Source organism: Python bivittatus, unplaced genomic scaffold (assembly GCF_059951505.1).
Source record: "Python bivittatus isolate LINGU-HERP-01145 unplaced genomic scaffold, Pbiv_v1 ctg000330_np1212, whole genome shotgun sequence".
Classification (NCBI taxonomy): domain Eukaryota; kingdom Metazoa; phylum Chordata; class Lepidosauria; order Squamata; family Pythonidae; genus Python; species Python bivittatus.
The window spans coordinates 12,002,501-12,025,374 of NW_028277058.1; the positions used below are offsets into that span (position 1 = coordinate 12,002,501).

Genomic DNA, 22,874 nt, shown 5'->3' on the forward strand with positions numbered 1-22,874 from the left:
GGTGGTCCTGATTTCTGCAGCCCATATCTGATAATCCTAAAAATGTGCCCTGAAACAAATATTTTGAAGTGTGCAGTTCTGGAAAAATACAAATATGACTCTTTCGTCCTTTTAAGTAGTCTTTAGGTGGCTGTGATACACAGGAGTGTTTTTTAAAACTCTGTGCACTTTTCTCTATTTTTTTCGAGGCTTCAAGACTGGAATTAATTTTTTATCAAATCTTACAAAGCAAGCAGTGTAGCTTGACATACACTTACACAGAAATGTGTATGTAACATGCAAATATGTTTTAGAAGGCTATTGATAAAAGGTCCCATATTTTATTCCATTATCACTTCTAATTCAAGAACAGTGATCTGTATATCAGTAACTCACATCTTTCGAAAAATTGGAGTAGATACCACTGCAACATTGTTGATATCAGATGAACAATTTGCTTCTCTCTAACTGATGTGCTCCAGTGACAAGTATATTGCAAAACACGATGTCTTTTGTAATGGATATTTTAAATGAAAGGCTAAACTACAGCACCCACCCATATTTTTATGTAGTCTTGTGTTAGGTTACCATTCTAACTTTTTCTTTACTACTTCTGAGTCAGCTGAACTTCAGGTCCTTCAAAACAGCTTTCTTTTTAATATTTGTGAGTCTATTTCAAAGATGATATTCTTTCTAGCTTCAGCAGCAAGGGAGTGATTTGTGCACTTACAGGTGTACTTTGTTTAGTGTCCCCTATGGCACAGATTGGACAGATTTTGTAAAAGATAGCATTACTTTTAAAGAAACATGCAATTTGACAAGCGATTGCATTTTACCTTCATTTTATTGCCATATTTTTCATCACACTCATTGTTTTCCAACTGTCGGTAAATTGCTCATTTTCTTAGTCTGTTACATTTGTAGACCTATTTACTGTTTATAAAGCAATATGCACTTACAGGTTTTGGAGATGGCTTGGGCTCCGAAGGTCGCATGTGCAAGTGGGTCATCATTGCCTGAAGACGTTCACGTTCTTTAGAAAGCTGTTAAAGAAAGAGTGAGATCAGAAGCATTTTAGAAATGACTAATAACAGCTATTTTATTTCATGTGATACATCTTATCTTTGGAGACTGTTATGGAGTAATGGTTCATGCATACCAAAGCCTATGTCAGTAAAAACTTTTATAGAGAGGTAAAGACAACTTGGGTTTTCAGGAGTGGATGGACAGAAAGAAGAAGTCTGTATAGCTTTTGTCATGTTTAAAAGGTCAGAGAAAACAAATAATACTTCATCTTTTTGTCAATAAGAGAATTGAGGTCACTACTGACTCAACAGTGACAAGTTACTAGGTCTGTAAATTAGATGGCCCATAGTGTCTCTTTAAAGTCCTGTGGACACTGTTAGCAATGGACTAGAGCCAACAGCTGTGAAGAGGTGAAGGGTCCTCATAGCATGGTGCCTGCCAAGACTGTCTGTACATTTCATCCATTCCCACTGAGGTCCAGTTAGTGCCCCCTGCAATCTACCATAATCAATCTAATTCAATAGAGTGACAGGGACCAGGCAGTGTGAAATGTTGAACTCTGCCATTAATCTGACATCTATACTGTACTGGGTCTCATTACAACTGATGGACCTTACTTTTCTACTAGTCATATAAAAGAGGGGGGAGGGAAGAACTCATAATTGGTCACCCTGAAAGCAGCAAGTCCACTGAGCCTTTTATATCGCAACAGAATATTTGTAAATGTAAACAGCTCCTCAAGAAAGTCTTAAACATGGCTCACAAATGTCTGAGAATTATTTGTAGCCCCTCCTTTTGTTATATTATAACTGATTCTCAACTGATTTCTACAGTACTCAACAGAACAATATTTAGTTTTGTGTATAGGTAGTACTAATGATCAAAAATGCAGAAATAAATGATCATCCAATTTTTTAAAGGCCCAAAAAGTATCATACACAAAGATAAAAACCCTAAAAGCATTATTCAAGTAAGGTTAACTTAAATACACTAAAACAATAAATTAAATGAATAATCATAATACTTAGTCTAAACATTTCTTTTCCTGCCAAACTCATGAAGATCTGTCCTTGTGTTTTGTGCTGGATTCAGAATAAGGTACTAATTAGTATAAAATAGAAGTGTTTGCAATAATTGCACATATATACACAAATGTACATGTACATGTCTATATATACTTTTCTGAAGGATTTGGAGTGGGTAAATAAAGCAAGGTCCTCACTTCTAAAATAGATGAGAATGTCACAGAAGTTATTTGATTTACCACTGTTTAATTTGCAGACCAAAAAAAGGAATCCAAAGAGATTTATTTTGTTTTAAACCTTACATGTTTAAAACAAAATAAAACAAAACAAAACAAACCCACCACCTGCTCCCAGGCTTGGATTATCTGGAGTCTTTTCCATAACTATGGAAGCTATCACCTTTGCAGAATGAGCATGAAATATAAAATGGTACCATTAAAACTGTTTAGGGCTATAAAGGTGGACATACTTGAGACAGAATACAGTTTAATTGGTCAGTATTGAAAAGATTATTAAATATAATTCTGCCAGAGCTTCTTTTAGTTAAAAACATGTGAATGAAATTAAGGACATTTTCTACTAGACTAAAGGCACTTGATCCCCAGACTTTATTATTGTATTGGCCATTCTAGTTAGCTATCATATACCCCATGTCTGGTGGGCTTCTCTCCAGTTATACTAAACGAAAAATTGCCAGTAATTTGTCTTTCCCTTCCACACCACCACACCCCCAATTGTTGAATCTATATGTAAAAGGATGATTCTGACAGCTGATTTACATAAGCCATTTTAGGAATGATAATATTATGAATTTTTGGGGGGAGAGAATCTACAGTATTCTTAGATCGCAAAAAGTACATTACACTGAGAATCATCATACGCTAAAACAAATGTGAAAATCAAACTTATTATGTGAACAAGACAGGAGCAAAAGTCCTGGATTCTAAATCTACCCTTTATGAATCCCCACACACATATTCTCATAACTATATGACATGATGAAGCAGGTTGAAGACCTATCTACAAATATTCCCATTGTGAAGGTAAAGGACTCAGAAATCTTGACCATCACATGAATGTATAGTTGCAGGTCAATGATGTTATTGGCATACATTTATGATGTATGTTTATTTCTGTGAATAGTTGCTCTGGAAGGTTTCAAGAATTTATATGAGTAAAGAAGATACAGAATATGAGTTAATCCAGACTTCATAATGACTTGGCACCACAAACATCCCACTTCATAAAGGGACAATTACCAAAATGGTTTAAAAAAATTGATAGTTAAAAACAATTTTTAAAGTAACTGAAGTTGAAACTTATTCAGAAAAAAAATACTCACTGAGCACAGTGGATCTTTTCCGAATAGATGTTTTAAATTGCACTGCTTTGGCTAGTTAATTAATTAGTATTTAGAGATTTTATTTATTTAAAAACATAGAAATAGATACTGAACACATGCTCATAAATGTTAACCCATGTATGTATAATTCCATAAGAAATTATTACTGTTTTCTCAAAGAATTCAAATGCATTCAGAATATGGATATATTCTCAAACCTGTATTTCTAATTGCTGGACCACCTGCATTTGCACCCGACACTGAGCAGTGCTTCTGTCATCCAATGCATGTTCGTTATTAAGGTGCCTAGTAAAAGAAGAAATAATTTTAAAAATATAGAACATTAGGCAGATGTTGATAACCTTCTGAATCCTACTCTGTATATGTATGTGTGCGTATGAGTGTTCTGTAAACACAATTCATATGTCAGAAAGCTAGTTACTGGAAACCCAGTTCTAACCTGAGCTGCTGTAACAGGCGTAACAGAACCCCCTTGCAGAAAACTTCAGCAGAAGGAAACTTTATCCCTTCAACATTCCTCTAGTGAAATTCATTGCTGAGTAGTTTGGAAGATGCAAATGAGCAGTCTTGGTCCTAAATGGACTAGGAGACACGATTGGAAGCCCAAGAAAATGGGGCACAGAGGTATAATGACAAGGGGAACAAACTTAACACTTCTTTTAGGAAAGAGCTAGTCATGGGTTTCAATAGTAGGGGTAAAGTAACATCACACATGTCATGATGACAGTGCAAACGACACTACAAATTCGTATCATTTTGTGTGACATAATGTAATTGTGACTTTTATACCAAATGCCTATGGATCTAGTTCCTCTTACCTGACAGTTGTGAAGGGACAAACATGTCTAAATAAATCTGCCTAAACATTTAACCACACCTCTGTATGATTTGAGTACAGCTACCAAATATGAATTTTCCCCTTACCTCTCCTTCACATGATAAGAACACAGATTGTTAATCTATAAAACATTTGGGTAAAGTCAGCAGCTGTGAAATGTCTTATCTGAATGAAAACAAGTACTATAATGTCTACCTTTCAACACACATAGCCTCTGAACTAGTAAAAAATGCACTTCTGGATGAGCAATGTAGAAAGGCAAAGGACACAGAGTTGGACAATGGAGGAGGAGAAGTACAGAGGAAAGAATGCAAATAAAACACAAATGTGATCACAATAAAAATTTGCTTGAGTTTCATATTATTGAATAGATCACATTATGTAGCACAATATATTTACCAAGTCGTTATTTACTATTCAGGGAAAATATTCTGCTTGATAAAGCATCTTGCATCTTCATCTGCAAGTGAGAACTTCCTATCTTCCAGTCCTGGGAAAAATATTAACACCTAAGCTTCTTACTGGGCTTACCGAAAATTTGACTTGTACAGGACCTTCATTTTTAAAGAATAGTAAGTGGCCTGTTTTAAGTTTTCAAACCTATTTAGTTTTTTTTTTTTTAACTTTCCAAGCAACATAATTGAAGAGGTATGTTGCTTCAAGAAGAACCATCTGAAAAAGAGTGTACATGTGGTGTTTTGTTTGTTTGATTACTCATGGTTGAATGACTGATCTCAAAATTACAGTAAACAAATAGAAAGTTAATTGATGTATTAATTGGCTGTGTGACCCATCACAGAATTCTGGTCCGCACTTTACAGATATTTTAAAATTATCTCTGTGATGTATTATTGCAATTAAGGTTGTAGCAGTTGGGAGGGTTAGTCTGATACCAATCTAAGTTATTCACAGATTTCCAAATAAACATGACAGGATGATTTTGAATCTAATAAACAAGGGGTAGCTTTTAGGTAACAATCATTTAAACACATGGATGAAATACTTGTATGGATGAATAACTATTGCCCTGGTATGTAATATTTCTATGTTATTTTGAATGCAGGTGACAGACATACTGAGGTTATGTCTAGTCACAGAAATTGATTGTTGCCAACATCCCTAATAACTATCAGCAAACAAATTATATAAGCATCCCAAGAAGAACTTACTATAATCAGAAGGAATCTAGAAGAAGTATGTCATATGAAGACAATGTCATGCAAAGCAGTATGCAATGAAAAAGAAACAAAAATGATTCTATGGAATTACATCCTAATAACAATATCTTGTGTAAGTTTCAGATTTCTTAATAGCTTCTTCTCTATGCTTCCAAGCTCTTAATGCAATGCAATTTCTTTATGCACAGGTTGGTTTGTAATGACATACTGTTCAGCAAACAGTGACTTAAGATAAACTTGTGCTAATAACAAGCAACCTAAGGTTGTGAATGTAATATTAGACTTGGATACAGAATAGCAGGCTTGAAGCTATAGGGCCGTCTGCATTATCTTGAGTTACTTCTCATCTTTCAACCTATGCTTCTGCAAGGGATGGTTGTAATGATAAGTGGCCGGGGATGTTTTCTGAAGGGAAAATTTGAATAAACATGTACTATTAGTAATATAACTAAAACAACATATCTTGGCCATACAGTGGGAAAATATTGGCTTGTAGCAATTCCATATTCACGCTGTTGTTTGTGGACAAGAATCTTAAAAATCTATTTGTGATTTCTTCTGTGCGTGTGTGTGTGTGTGTATGAGAGAGAGAGAGAGAGAAAGAGAGAGAGAAGACTGGGATAGAGAAGACTAGTAACATCAACAAGCCCTGGTGGGAAACTTTTCAAAAGAACATGTGAGGTCATATAGAAGACTATGCTGTACAATCTGGGAGAATCAAGGGAACAGAAAGGTATCGATCCTATCTATATACAACATCAGCTAGAAATAGGAGGGTTGGGGAGAGACAAGCAGTACCTATAGCTAACAGCATATATAATCTTCTATCCGATTATTCTTTTAACATAAGGAAATGGGTATTAAGCTTATTGAAAAGGATATTGGCTAGATATTATGAGCATGGTATTTAGAAAAGGATATCAGATTTTAAAGGCCCAAACTGCTGCTAAGATCTAATTTATGTTTTCAGAAGTTTTTTCCTGTATTAGTTACATCTAATGTGACAAAGAAGTAAGCAATAGGGTATGAAATCAGGGAGTGACTCCTTTAGAGCTCACATGAGAAGTGCGATAACATCCAACATAGCTTCATTTGACCTGTTTTCCCTAGTGTTTTCAGAGCTAGGGAAAAATAATTTTGGACCTACCACTATCTACTCAAAGATATTTAAATGATATTTGTAAGAAAGATATTTGTAAGAAAGAAGTGCATGGTGAATGACCAATTGGGGGACTAGAAAATCTGGATAGTGCTAGGTTTAGAACTTGTTCTTAAAATCTGTTTTAGCTATTACCATAAGAAACACTTACCTATACAGCTAGTTACAATAGGTGCTATTTCCAATACCCATTCTATACAAAAGCTACAAATGTAATGAGCCTGGTCAGACACAAGGAAATTTCATATTCAGTCCTTATACATTTACACTATTTTGTTACCTATCCATATTACTGAATGCTTTTTGGAATCTGAAGTGAAATTGTTGATATAGAGGGGAAGATGAAGAGATAATCTCTCCAAGTAGTTTCTGGGAGATGTTTAACAGTGTAGGGAAAAGAGCTGAGCTCTGTGGGATCTTATAAGGGCTCAGCCTTGGACTTAACTGCTTATCTGCTATGATTATTGACTGGAACCACCCACTTAGAAAGGCGCACAACCCCTTAGTGATGCCTCCAACTCCAACCCCTGTAGATGGTCCACAAGAATACCATGTAAAAATACAAATGTTGTCAAGAGGGACCAGGAGAGATGAATTCCTTCCACTGAGGTCCCAACAAATGTTATCAACCAAAGCAACCAATGCTGTTTCCATACATGCCTAGTACCAAACCCTAACTGGAAAGGATCTGGATAATCCACTTTATCTAGGATGCTCTGTGGATGATATTCTACCACTTTCTCTAATATCTTCCCCAAAAAGAGAGTTTGGGGACTGGGTTGAAGTTGCCTAATACAGATCAAGAGATGGCTTTACTACAGCCTCCTTCAATTTTGATGGCACCTCCCCTTCTCTTAAAGAAGTATTAATCACTTCCAAAATTCAGTTGCACACACACATCTCAGCTGCCCAAAGAAGCCAAGTTAGGCATGGATCGAGCCAACAGGTAGGTCATACCACTTCTTCAGACTTCAGATTAAAAGTATCCCAGATCAGATTGTAAGATATTACATTAATTATCTGGCTTGACTGTGTTCTAAAGGCATGAAATCTTGAGCAAATATGAGTAATTTTATCTTCAAAGAATCTCACAAACATGTCACTGCAGCCTGAAGATATAACACAGCTACTGAAAAAAGAGTCTGCAAGTGCAGAGAACTACATATGCTTTGTTTCTCTCACCACAAAGGACATGCCCAAAGATGGACATATACCTGCACTTGGTCATTTTCACTTTTGGTCTAATATAGCTCCAATAAGCTGAACTGTCTCTTCAGTCATTTCATTTGCTGGAGCTTCTTGGTAAACCAAGGTACCCCTGGGATCAGTAATTACAGAGAACCTACACAAGGATAATTCTGTCAGAACCTTGGGCATCTCCATAATTCAAAGATGGAGAAATGGGACTGCCTGCTAAATCACTGGGAAATCCCCAATAACATAAACACAGAGCTGTTCTGTATAAAATGCCAGACTTGAATTCACATAGGCAAGAGTTCCTCTGTAAAAGAGGAAAGTGACTTTCCTTCAAAGGGAGTAATTACTAATTTCTTAAGATGTAGAAAATGTGTGTCTACATCTTCAGTCTCTTTTTTAAGAAACTAAGTACTAGCTAAACAAATATCCATGAACAAACAGAAAAAAATATATTTGTGGACATATCCAGTGCAAGAATATTAATATTTAATGATATAGATAATACTCTTAGGTAGAAAGAGAACATAGATAATTAGTATAGAAGAGGATGCTTTAGTGAGTCCAAATGTGGCTAGATTTCTTGTATACAGCATTTTACAGTGGGGCAAAAAAGTATTTAGTCAGCCACCAATTGTGCAAGTTTTCCCACTTAAAAAGATGAGAGAGGCCTGTAATTTTCATCATAGGTATACCTCAACTATGAGAGACAAAATGAGAAAAAAAATCCAGAAAATCACATTGTCTGATTTTTAAAGAATTTATTTGCAAATCATGGTGGAAAATAAGTATTTGGTCACCTACAAACAAGCAAGATGTCTGGCTCTCACAGACCTGTAACTACTTCTTTAAGAGGCTCCTCTGTCCTCCACTCGCTACCTGTAGTAATGGCACCTGTTTGACCTTGTTATCAGTATAAAGACACCTGTCCACAACCTCAAACAGTCACACTCCAAACTCCACTATGGCCAAGACCAAAGAGCTGTTGAAGGACACCAGAAACAAAATTGTAGACCTGCACCAGGCTGGGAAGACTGAATCTGCAATAGGCAAGCAGCTTGGTGTGAAAAAATCAACTGTGGGAGCAATAATTAGAAAATGGAAGACATATAAGACCACTGATAATCTCCCTTGATCTGGGGCTCCATGCAAGATCTCACCCTGTGGAGTCAAAATGATCACAAGAACGGTGAGCAAAAATCCCAGAACCACACAGGGGGACCTAGTGAATGACCTGCAGAGAGCTGGGACCAAAGTAACAAAGGCTACCATCAGTAACACACTACGCCGCCAGGGACTCAAATCCTGCAGTGCCAGATGTGTCCCCCTGCTTAAGCCAGTACATATCTGGGCCCATCTGAAGTTTGCTAGAGAGCATTTGGATGATCCAGAAGAGGATTGGGAGAATGTCATATGGTCAGATGAAACCAAAGTAGAATGTTTTGGTCTAAACTCAACTCGTCGTGTTTGGAGGAGAGAGAATGCTGAGTTGAATCCAAAGAACACCATACCTATTGTGAAGCATGAGGGTGGAAACATCATGCTTTGGGGCTGTTTTTCTGCAAAGGGACCAGGACGACTGATCCGTGTAAAGGAAAGAATGAATGGGGCCATGTATTGTGAGATTTTGAGCGAACACCTCCTTCCATCAGCAAGGGCATTGAAGATGAAACGTGGCTGGGTCTTTCAGCATGACAATGATCCCAAACACACCGCCCAGGCAACGAAGGAGTGGCTTCGTAAGAAGCATTTCAAGGTCCTGGAGTGGCCTAGCCAGTCTCCAGATCTCAACCCCATGGAAAACCTTTGGAGGGAGTTGAAAGTCCGTGTTGCCCAGCAACAGCCCCAAAACATCACTGCTCTAGAGGAGATCTACATGGAGGAATGGGCCAAAATACCAGCAGCAGTGTGTGAAAACCTTGTGAAGACTTACAGAAAACGTTTGACCTCTGTCATTGCCAACAAAGGATATATAACAAAGTATTGAGATGAACTTTGATATTGACCAAATACTTATTTTCCACCATGATTTGCAAATAAATTCTTTAAAAATCAGACAATGTGATTTTCTGGATTTTTTTCCCCATTTTGTCTCTCATAGTTGAGGTATACCTATGATGAAAATTACAGGCCTCTCTCATCTTTTTAAGTGGGAGAACTTGCACAATTGGTGGCTGACTAAATACTTTTTTGCCCCACTGTATATTGGCATGGAACAAAAAGCAAGTAGCATCAATTCAAATTGGAAAAGATTTACTTTTCAGTTACATTTCCAGATGTCACTTAGCTAGTTCAGTTAACGGTTGTGTAACTTTGTACTCTTTTCATTCTTATTATCTGCTCGAAAGAATCCCAGAATAAAACACTAAATGCTAGATATCAGAGTGAGATTCAGAATAGTACCAACCAAATTGGAACTCGGTTCAGCCAGCTTCCGTTGCATCTCTGCACACAACTGTGTGCCAGTGTGTGTGAGGGAACTGAAACAGAAGCTGGCTGAACCAAGTTCAAATCCAGTTGGTACAATCCTGAATCTCATTTTAATGAGTATTAAAAAAAATTCTCCCAAAAGTAATTAACTAGGTAGAATCACAAGCTAGTTACTTTTCAACAACAAAAGCCTAACAGAACTTAAAAATAAAAAAATAAAAAAGAGATTTATAACTGTAAAGTAACTTTCCACAATGTTTATAATTCCATAAAATTAATTTTTATAAAATGACACTTCACTTGTACAGATTTATAAAATACATACAAAACATATTTAAACTAACTGGTTGGTACTCTATGCACAATAGTTATGATCTGCCCCTAATGTATCTCAGATGCAGTTATATTTAAGGAGTCCATTAGTAACTATAAAACTATTTTCTCTTCCTATTATAGTAAAAATATGCTATTCAGTCCCAGTATCTGAACATCTTATGAGATATTCCGAGTTTTTAAAAGTTCATATATAGGAGTCCTGGATACAATACAAAACAAAGCACCAATACAATATTTGGAAGACATTTGAACAGATGGAGATTAGATGATAAAAAGACACTCTAGAATCATTGAAATAGACTACAGAATTTGGCAATGTTGTACCTAAGAACTGAAATAGATTGTGGTTGAATTTTCAGATTGCTGAGGCAGTTTGACTTTCACATTTAGTAAACTTACTGTTATGATATATGGCACATAATAAAAACTGGAAAATGTTACACAAATCATAGCCATTTATTAAATTAAACTTACATTTTCCTCCATGCTCTGTCCCTTTGTCTTCTTATTGCTATTTTGCACAATTCTATTATGATCTGCTGAAGTGTCATGAGGTAATTTTCAGCCCCTTTTGGGTGTCGGATAGCATAATACGCTGATTAATTTTTTCACATGATCAAACAGAAGTTGAATTATCCCTGAACACAACATTCTATTTAGAGTTTTATTTCTAAGTTGTCATTCCAGTTCCAAGAACGGTTAGAAATGAAAACTCTTCATAGAAAATGACAGTGCTGTTTATGATCATCCCCTTGGGGGTGGTGGAAGATGTGTTCAGAGAACTGAGCTGGGATCTGCTTGCAACACATAGACTCATGTTTTTATTCTTCTGCAGGCTGTCTTCAAACCAGACCTGGAAGTTCCATAGAACTTCTACCAGCCAGGTTATTGAAAAACTCTATTAGAATAGATGTGAGTAGGAAATCTGGCTTTACTTATCAGGACATTGGTTGGATACTGGTCAGTTTGAGAAACATGCCCTCTCCATTGCCATCCCTGGACCAGCTTTGGAACTGGTTTTAAAGACTTTTTTACCTGCTATTTCAGCAGATGAAAGGGTAAGTCACATTTTGCGAGATGGATGGCTATACAAATATGATGAATAAATACGGTAAATATGATGAGTCTTTATCTACATATTCACACAGGTAGAGTATTAAAAAGAAATATAAAAGTATGCTACCTTTCTGTCTGAGGAATGGCAATCATCCAGGAAACCCTTTTCCTGTTTTGACAACCCTTGGAAGTGAAATTGACAAGACCAGGAATTGCTTACAATCTGGCCTCATTTATTTTTAGTACTTAGATGCAGAATGAGGAACTGGGACCTGCAGTAACAACCAAGAAAGGAATTAGCAGATGTTTTCCTTGGAGACAACAACCCTTCCTTGTCCCCAGATTATGATGCTTCTAAAATGATGAAGCTATTGATACAGGGCAGAAGTAGGGCCATACAAAACTATAGAGGATGAAACCTATAGAGGTTTCTATGCTTCACAGAAACCAGGGATTAAATTAGAAATAATCCAAAGATATCCAGTATGTATCTGTTTAGCTTGACAGCTTGTGAGAAAGGGCGCTCCAATGCAATGAGTGTGTTTTCAGTTTAAAAAACTGAAGTATACTAAGCAGCTGTTTGATAATGACTTAAAAACATGGAAGCACCAGACTATTATCAGTACTGGCTGGCAGCCATTTAGACAAGAATCTTGAGATGCAAAGCATGGGAACAGGGGGACTGAGTCTTCTCCTGCCAGTCATATTGCCCATTTAAACACGTAATCACTGGGGATTTTAAGCTTTTTTCAAAAAAAGGGTTTCCCCATAGACAATCTGAGCTCATGACATACAGACAGAAGTAGTATATGCAGAATATATTTGCATGTGAGATTCCATTCCACCCCCATCCTACTCTAGCTTGCTTGCAGTAGGCATACACGCAAAAGCTTTGTTTCCCTGGATAGGGGCACAAATGTGTTTACATTTTAATTCCACGTCTTCTTTGTATATTTAAAGAACTAAAAACCTGCAAAATGTTTGCATTTATATGTTCAAGTCTTAGAGAGACCTATTCCATTTATCTGTGCTGCTTTTATTAGGCTAGCAACGGTAGACTACAATAATAGTCAATGAGGTTTTGTCTCGATTGAATTTTTCAGTAGAACACAAAAGAACCTTGCCATTAAAATAGTCCTTTATTCTCCCGTATGAAGGCGAAAGGTTTTTAAAGTGTTGTGATGTTCAGTAATGAGCTTCTATCTAAATTATCATTGGTGACAAACTCACAAAGCACTTTGAGGACACATAGTTATGAAATGCCAGAGCTGCCACTTTCTTTCCTGTAATTATAGGCTAGCTTGCAGCCCTTCAGTGATCATTTATAGAACAGCCTCCAGTGGATTACTGAGAACTTGAAAAACACATACATACCTCTGCCACATTTCCCTTCTCCTTCCCTTACTATTGTTTACCAGTGATATGTAAAATAATGGGGCCTATTCATTTCCCCATCTTAATTATGCCAATCAAAGTACAGAAATAGCACTAGATATAAATACAATGCCAGGGGACTAAATAAATAGGATAGAAATTAACATTAAATTATGAATTCATGGGTTTATGACTATTTTATACTCAAATTATTCTCTTTTATGCTTTCACAACCAACTCAGGTACATATTGCTGTTCAAAAATTCCCTATGATTTATAAATCAAGAACAAGATAATACTGAAAAATGAGAGGATTGGTGGATTTTCTCAGTCAGTGCCTAATTGCTGTTTCAAAATGCATATGCAAAGGGACATTTCATTAATCATTTAATCATGTCCCTTGCAGGAAGTTGGAACTAATGTTGCAAATATCCTTTTCATATGAATGCTCCATAATACTATCTTATGCATTTGATATATTGCATATGTCATAAATTATAGCTGCTTCAAAAAGAACCAAGTGGATTGTTATCCCTGAAGATGCTTTTTACAAAACCTTTATTAAGTTTTTCCCCCTTCTGACTTATTGCTGGTTCTTTTTCACAGCTTCATTCTAGCCCCCAATAATGCTCTTTCTGATGGCAAAGGTCCGTAAATTACCCATGCAATCACCAACACCATTTCACAGACCTGTTCTACTTCTACTGGTCTGCTAACAAGGCGATTACACACAAATTACTGAATGCCTATGAAATATTTAAATGCATTCTACTCTACTATGCATTAATAAGAGCAAAGCAAGCGCTGGAATTCTGGTGAGCTCCAGTCCCTAATGTCCCCTAATGAGCCTCTTACTGTGACTGCAGTTCAAACAGAGAGGTGAAGAAAAAATGCAAAGGGTGCCTTCAGAAAGGCAGCACTGAACAAACATTGTGCGAGCCGATTCTAATTTATGGGTCACTTTATAGGTATATTGATTTTTGTTTTCAAAATGGAATAAATGATGTGGTTGACTGATGTTCTTTCAAAACTGCAGGAATCTGTAGGTAAGCTGTGAGACTGGCACATGGAAAATATAAATATAAAGATGTATTTTTAAGGAAACAATTAGGAAAACATTCTGGCCTGACCAAAGAAAGAAAGAAAGAAAGAAAGAAAGAAAGAAAGAAAGAAAGAAAGAAAGATCCTCTTCCACTTTTTTTTTCTTTTTCATTCTATTGATTTAAGGGACTAAACAGTATGTGCCAGCTTTTCCTGCAATATAGCAAACTATTAAACCAATTTTAAAATAGGATTTTCAAATTTACTGCAAAATACAGCTTTTCTAAAGTCAAAAAGGGAAACATTTCTAACTCCAAGAGTGTCAGAGGCTCTTTTAGCAAGATGTTTCACTTATACATAAATGGTGTGTGATTTATTTTGCATCAAGCTTTAATGTTTAAACAGTGCGAGGAGCTGAAATACCAAATGTGCCTGTATGTATGTTCTATTACATGTATGTCAGTTTTCATTTAGTTGATTGTGTCAGATGTCTTAGTTTTGAGGAATGATGGCACTGTGACCGAAAGACACAATTTTCTGACAAGTTCAAAGAATGCCATTTTGAGGTCATATTTTTGGAACTAGACTTTGCTCTCAGCCAAAGAAAATCTACATAATAAGTAAAAGAAAAGGAGCATAATAATAATTTTTGTCTCTGTCATTCTCTTTCCCTCTGGGTTTGTATATATGTGGATTAAGAGAAAAATGAAGTTTGATGCCTAATTAATTTATATTGCTTTTTCCATTGCATTCAGTTACTATACTTTGAAAGCCTTGAAATACAGGCAATCTTTCGTGTTGGTAAGCTGCCCTATCTTTTTGTACAGCATGATTTTTTTCTCAACATCAACAATTCTGCCTCTATACAAAAAACATTGCCTGTCTTTGTACTGTAGATCATGTTTTGTTTTGCTGGCGTCTGCTGCATGCAGGTTAAAGAATGCTTGGGTCTGCTGGCTGGAATGCTATAGTATAAACCTTTTGATTTAAAGCTCTAAAAGTCAAATCCATCTACACTCAAACTGACTTAGGACCAATGGAATGATAATTAGTTTTGCAGACAAAATACACCAAAGTTTTGTCATGTGTTATTACATTCTGACATTTATAAGACAGTAATGAAGAACTACTATTAAATGCTTTTAGTGATCTTTGAGGTTCCTTGCTTGCTGACCAGCAAAATGGTTAGTTTCTGTCAACACTTGTTTTATAGTAAAATTCCAAATGAATTCCTAAACATTTTTGGCAGTCTGTTAATCACTTTTCACTGCATAGTATTCCATTCAATCACTGTTCTCTCTGCAGTTCTGCAAGACTGTTTTCTGACCTAACTTCAAATTTTGATTTGCAGTATAGATTTTCTTGGAAAAAAATCATGAGCACATGAGTAAATACAAACTTACACAACAAAAAACTGAAAGTAAACCAAATTTTCTTATGGCTGAGTGTTCAAAATCACAAGACATCAAGGATTGTAAGAGTTTACCACCCTGTATATCCAAGAGTGCACCACGATGGCACTATCATATATAGGCTGCAGAAATCCAGCTAACCATTAGATGCAGCAAAGGAACAGAATTTTCTGAATTTCTGTGCTGACATCTGCTGATTCTCTGTGTTTTTACAGCCTATCATGTAAGGTAGCCCACTTAAGGTAAAACTAACTATATTGAAAATAATGGGCAAGCACTGTTGATCTCAGAATTCTGGGGGGGGGGGACCCTTAAACATCTTAGTGCAGAGAAAAATCATCTTGGCTGGGGGACAAGAAAAATGAAAATATATTTTTATAGCTATAAGTCATATTCTGAAGATTATTCTTTACTCCAAATCTTTTATTAAAAATGAGAAATAAAGCCACCTTTTTAGAGGGGAAGAAAAGTCATTTCAAATGACTTAGTGCAGCATTTTTTTTTGGTAATTATAAACAAAACTAAAATATATTTTTAAATACAACACACATACACACAAACATACACACACACACACAGACATATATACTTATTTATAATATAATGCAATAAACTAAGCATAGAGCCATCAATTTAAATAGGTCTAGTTTTTTAAAAAGTTAGTGCTCACTTTCTACATTAGAGGTCTCATCAAGCCTATTACCATGATATTTCAGAAATAAAACTAGATTTGGACAGCATTCTTTATGGCTGACTATTTTATTTCAGTATAATATACTTGCATTAGGTCTATTAATAAGTACCATATCAGAACTTACAGCATTCTTTAAAATAGTATATAAGAGCAAGGCTTTCAAAACTACTACCATCAGACATGTTATGCCCTATCAAGTTAATGGACTGGAGAAAATAAAGCTGTTCTTTTGTCTTTAAGTTGAAAATGAATTGATATAAAAGGTTTTAATTAAAATGGGTCTTTGCAGTGAAAGAGACTAAGGGGACTAAATACAAGCAGATTCAGATGACTGCAAAACATATTACCATTTCAAAAAAACAACAACATTATGTTTATGTCTTTATAATTTTATGTTTACATATAACAGAAAAACACAGTAATGTACCTGGGGCATTTCTTTGGGACCACAATGAATCCCCTGGTCTCTAGGTTGTATACAGTCCACAAGAGCTCTTTGGCTTTGCAGATCAAGGTGTGTGACGATGATAGAAAATTAATCAAGCCCCTGAGATTAACATAGCACACAGGAATGGAATATAGGTTTGACCAGACTATTTTAGAAGACAGATGTCTTCTTTATGTCAAGAGCAACAGTTTCTTTTGATATAAGAATAAGCAGAAATAAGTAGCAACAGCAATAAACAAGAAGACACAGTATTATTAATCCAAAATCTTTATATTATATTGTAATTATTAAAACAGAGCCTTATAAATTAAGCGTGAAAGCAAATGACAAAGTAATTGTGAAAGGTCTAAGCCAAACATTAATATAATTACAGCCTGGGTGGGTAGAAGTATTTATAAAAATTAGATTTTTGGGGATAAAAAAAATTGGAGCTAAGTTAGTTAAAAGTCTTTTATCAATTATGATTAGAACAATATGTGCAGTATATAGGTTACTTTCAACTGGAATAATTTTCAGCAGCTTAATTAAATCCCACAGGCAAACAGTATAACCTCTTTAATCTATAAACAGAAACATTACAGATCATATTATTCTCCTAAAATGCTCTTCTAAAGTTACTCTTTAAAATACAAAACCTTTTCTGCACACATAAAAAAGGTAAATTTTAAAAGGGGGGCAAATATAATTTGCCACAAAATATATGTATGTAAACTTGCAGGTGTTTAAAAATAGTGCTTGTTTCTAAAAGCATTATGGTGCCGTACTTCTATGCCTTGCTGTTAAAACTACTGAGTCTATAGTCCCTTGGCTGTATACCATTTGTAAACAGGCCTTTCTAACATTTCTACCAACATCCTGGCAACAAAGCAGTGCAATTTCAAATAAGCTAATTAACTTAATTGTTGATGAAGCATGAAGCAGTTCATTCACCCTGTTAGCTGCACCATGACAACATAAGAGCATCAGCTTGTGAAGTTACTCATCTAGATAAACCTACCTATAACTTTTCATTAGGGTTCTTTGTTCGCTAAAGCCCTGCATGACTCTTCTATCAAAGTCACTCCATTTGGGTTCAATCCTTTCACAGTACACAGAAAGAAAATACCAGGTAATTACACAAACTTTACAAAATTGTTTCTCTGAGTACTTTGCTCTTAATTTTACTTTGTTCTGATGCTTTGCTCCTAATTTTAAACATACACACTCCACCCATCCATGCTGAATTCTGCAAGCGTTGTATAGAGGTAGGTTATATTCCAAACAAATGTGCTGGATTTTCATTCCATACTTCATAACGTGACAGGATACTTATTTAAACAAAGGGACAATATAAAAACAGATGATAATGTGGTTGGATGATAGAGAGAATGTAATTCCCTAATGCATACTTTATCTTTTCAAACACATGAGATGAGAGTTCTGGAGTTATGCTCATGTATTCTAGCTGTACTTAGGGTTTTCTGCCTCTGTGCCAGTAAGAGATGATTCCAAGGGATAGTGGGATTAGAAAGTGGGCACTCACCTTATACATTTCCTACTAACTCACTTTTACCCAGAATGTGGGAGAATATTCTTACAGAATATTTGTATTCAATGTACGTAGCAAAATCTGTGGTATTCTGGTCATGGTTTTTGCTACCCCTTCACATCTGTTGGGTTGAACAGAGTATTGTAACATTTCCTTATGGAAAAGTGGCATAGAAATTAAAACTGAATGTATGTCTCTCACACTCCTGGCATTCCAAAGCAAAAGAGGAATGCCAGTGTGAGCAAGATCTTTTTATTGATTGCAAGGTTAAGCAGTGCTGCCCTCATGAAGCCTTGTTCCATGCAGGCTGCTGTCCCAGAGTAAAGTAAGTAGGAGCTTTGGTGGTGGTAGGGTGCTCTAAATGGACTGGAGTTTCTGGAAGCGTTTGCAGGGATGGGGTCAAAAAGCCAAGGCAGCTGCTGTAGCGTGACCAAAGCCCTGCCCCTTTGTATGTATGTATGATATCGACACATGTACAAAAGGGCAGAGTTTTGATCACATTGCTGTGATGGCCAACTCAATCTTGGGGGGACCTTCCAAATAGCTTTTTTACAAACTTAATAATAGAGTGTTTTAATAATGGAGATATAATATCTTTGAAAGCTACATTTAAGAACCGATAATAAATTCACAGTTCACAGTAAGAACAATAATAGTTCAAGCTAAATAAGCACACTTATTTCTTTCACCAAGATATGGTTTATAGTACTGAATCCCATTCCCATCAACGTCTAGAACATTGCATGAGGCCCACAGGCCCACCACTGTTCAAACTCTTGTAGGTAGTGTAGTTGAATATATGTTGTTTTATATGAAATAGGCATTGAAAAGGTACATTTTTGCAGAGAGGTAACTTAAACACCATGCCACTAAAATACTTTAGTATTATTTTAGATAAAAGAAAGGGGAACAATTCCATTTGTGGAACAGGCTTGGTGTTCTACTTGTGACAAATTTTCCAAATAAACCAGTAACACCAGTAATACCACATATTTACAGCTTAGCTTTATGTCTTTGTAATCTTATATCCTATAATCAAACACAAAAAAACCAACTTACTTTAAAAACTGTCCAAAATCTTCACAAATACTTTCACAGCCAGGCCATTTGCAAACTCCATGGCCATAGAGGGTATGAGAGGCTCCAGCCTCCTCATGTGATGAGCTGCAGTAAAAGAATATGGCATGAGATTCATCTCAAAAGCATAGCACTTGGAGTCTTCTTGTATTTGTCAGGTTGTGAACGGGGCAAATGGGCCAAAACAGTAAAGCTTTTGGCAGTCCGAAAAATCTAATTGTCCTGCTGAAGGTTCAACTGCCAAGGCTAAATGATGTTCTAAATCAGATCAGAGAAAAACAAAACAAAACAAAGATGATTGTTCATGAAAGATGAAAAAAAAATAATGTACTACATAGTATGCTAAATTTGACTTTTGACCTCAAATTAACATTTTACCTCTAAATAAAATTTAATGATAATAATATAGAATTAACCAGTTTTGTAAGAGTGGCATTAAGATGATAATGAGAAAGCTTTAATTTTTACTGTAAAATACTTGACTTCTTTTTTTTTTTTTTTTAAGTTTCCAGACTTAAATAATGTTTTTACCCTAGGGTACTGTTTTTACAATTGCTTAATATCTAAAGCTCCACGTTTTGAAAAAATCATCAGTGATTTTTTTCCTTACAAAAAGCTGTAGACTGTTCTGCATTTTTAGAAAATCAACCACCTTCATTCATATATTATTATGTAATAACACAGCGTTTTCAACCTTGATGTTTTCCAAGATTGAAGCAGTTATTTCGAGTCTTTAGGGCTCAAAACAAAACACGCCTATATTCTGAGGCTTTTGTTTCACAACTGAGACAAAATATTCTGAATTTATCCCATCCTTAGAATGAACTGTAGCCAATTCAAACAATGTTGCTTTGATTATCTCAGCTGTTCTGAGTTACAATTGTCCTCTTTTAGGCCTGGTTGCTTCTTCTCAGCCTAGTAGGTACAGTCATGCTTCTGTTGATCTTGCTTAAGCTGGATGGGAGGGCATCGTTGGGGAAGGAAACCAGCAAGTTTTAAAGCACACGGCTCAAGGCCTGAAGGGCCAGATTGGTCTCTGATTTGCTACTATTGAGAGAGGACCAGGACTGCTGCTGCAACCAACTGACAAATTATTGGAATGGATTACTGTCACTGCTGCAGATGGAGAGTATCTGGCTGTCTGCCACAGGAAACTCCCCATCCCATTTAGGAGCCTTTTAGGGTGCTTTATTTTTAGTTCTAAGGCAATGAAAGGACTTATATAAGGTTAAAGGGATAAGGGGGGGGGGGAAGGGGAGAGAAATTTCTCTGTCCTCCTCCTACTTTTCAACATATTCCTCTTAAAAGTAAAAAAATATTTTTCCCTCCCCTATATCCACATACCCCCTTCCAAGTATAGCCAGCTTGCTTACATGAGGAAAATTAATACTTCCAATTAGATGTTTTGTGTGTGTACAATGCTACTTGTTAGGCTGAACATACATATTAATAGAGCCCTACTGTTTTAAATCAAGGCTTCCTTTGCAGCTTTGCTCCTGCTACACCCCCTTCCCCCCATCTTATGGGTATCTCATCCTCTTATCTCCTATTAAAAACCTAGTTGCCAAAGGCCTGGGAATGGTAGAGGAGCTGCTAATGAATCAAAGGAAGAGTAAGGGCAAAATGTGACAGCAAAAGGTGAGGGTGATAGCTGCACAGCGGTTACTTTCCTTTAAGTTGGCCACTATTCCTGTGGTAGTAGTGATGCCACCAGCTGGCACTGTGAGACTGAAAGGGGGCCCAGTGCTGATGGAGTGGCCTATATTCTGGCATAGGCAAAGGAGATAGTGGCCCAATCAACATCTTTGACAGTAACCTCACACTGGTGGTCAGAAGGAAAAGAGCTGCTCCCTCCTGAGTCCCAGTCCACAGCTGGTAGCACTGGTGTCCCAGAAGACTAGCTGATGACCACAACCACTGAAGCAACCATGTTCCTCTGAGGGTTCTGTAAGGCAGGGCCACCTCAAGAGGGATCTTGAAGTCTAACTTTATCAGTGCTGAAAGAGAGTCAGGACACTATAAATCTTTCAGCTTGATATGGGGGATGCTTAAGCACACACGTAGCCATCATCCAGCTGCCACTACAAAGAGCAGCAATAGGGAAATTGTGCTGCTGACTACTGACAATGCAGAGGAAGGTATAATTACGGTGGGTGAAGCAGCCATGAGAAGGAAAAAATGTATTTGAAGGCATTAGACCTGATGCAAACTATTGTTCAAATTATAGCTTTATATGACTAGGCCTTCAGTATGGTGAAGGATGCTAACTTCAGTGCCACTCTAGCTGCTTCTCCCTGATTGCAGGATCCCTTTGCACATTAGCAGCTTTTCCTATATCACCAAAGTAGGAAGGAAATTTGGATCTAGTGCAAACAGTAGGTGCTGACAGAAGCATGATTTCATCTCAGACATTTAGCTGAGTTGAAGTAGAAGCTATGTGTCGTTTTTAATAGAATAAAAGGTAAGAGTGGCCATGGCAAGCATGATTGAGAGCTGGGTATGAGGGCAGCTACACTTCAACTATAGCTTCAACTATAGCTTCATGATCACAAGCAAAATTCACAGCTACACATGCATGAGTGGCTCTTCCTTCAGGTTTTGCCCATGATTCTTACAGAAGACCTTGAGTGAAATCCACCAAATGGGGTATGAGAACAGCACCATCTGACCTGCAAAACCTTCATCAACCAATCTGTTTGCCCCCTTTTCTCAGGGTCCAAATCTCATGGTCTATTCTCTTCCATGCATAGTCCAGCCATTTCATTGTGGCAGTTAAAGAATATAATATAGCTCCAGACTAGAAACCAGGAGACTGTGACTGTCCTGCCTTAGGCATGAAGCCGGCTGGGTGACTTTGGGCTAGTCACTCTCTCTCAGCCCATGACATCAGGCTCAGGCAACAAGCCGGTCAGTCAATTCCTGTTGCAACCAATGGATCAACGCTCAGTTGATCCGAAAAAAGTGGACCCTGCACCTGCGGGAAAACACTAGGAAGAAAAAAAAAAAGTAAATAAAGCTGGCCTTAGTTACTGACCTGGCTGGATTAGACAAGATGCACTGGCTCTAGGCAGAAGAAAACTGCTCATAGGTGCATATCTGCCTGTCTTATAGACAAGTCACTACATTTTAAAACATCTCTCTTTCCTTGGGGGATTCATGTGTTTCCAGATAAAAGGAGACAAGTATTTGCAAAAGGTGTTTGAACACTTTATTGTGCTTCACATAGGGGTGCTGCCAAAGCTACTGTACCTTGTAAGCTATATAAATAAATGTGACTAATTCTATGCCAGTTTATTTGGTACATTGAGATGTGGCATGTAAATGATCTTGTTTTCATATTGATGGTGAGCTTCAGTATTTATTGTCCACAGTTATTTTTGTAAGTAGCTTGAATTCAGATGGACATATGACTCCATGTTATCAACTTTACCGAACATAGCATGGTAGTACCATCTCTCCTATTCTTCTGCAAACTTCATAAATGAATAAATAAATATCACTGAGATAAACCCTACATACACTTGGATTAGAACTATTCTAGTTATAAACACTATGCTAATAAAGCACGGGAAGCAACTCAAGATTTATACCTGCAATGCTACAAAATGTTTATATGTTTCATAAATAATGTGCTCAGACAAAAGAACATAAGGACCACATATGTGTACATGGAAGCAAAGAAACTATGATACATTGATATCAACAAATCCTAATTG

At 36.6% G+C, this 22,874-nt stretch overlaps 1 protein-coding gene across 3 annotated transcripts in view; it reads right to left on the bottom strand.

Moving 5' to 3' along the window:
- The window catches only part of FOXP2 (forkhead box P2), a 466,299-nt gene that overhangs the window by 34,415 nt on the left and 409,010 nt on the right, over window positions 1-22,874 (bottom strand). For all 3 annotated transcript variants that reach the window (XM_088141716.1, XM_088141715.1, XM_088141712.1), the window contains 3 exons: window positions 19,141-19,245; window positions 3,591-3,678; window positions 939-1,022 (listed from right to left, as the gene is read on the bottom strand). In XM_088141716.1, coding sequence (XP_087997842.1) covers window positions 939-1,022; window positions 3,591-3,678; window positions 19,141-19,245 — 277 coding nt within the window. The remainder of the gene's footprint in view (window positions 1-938; window positions 1,023-3,590; window positions 3,679-19,140; window positions 19,246-22,874) is intronic.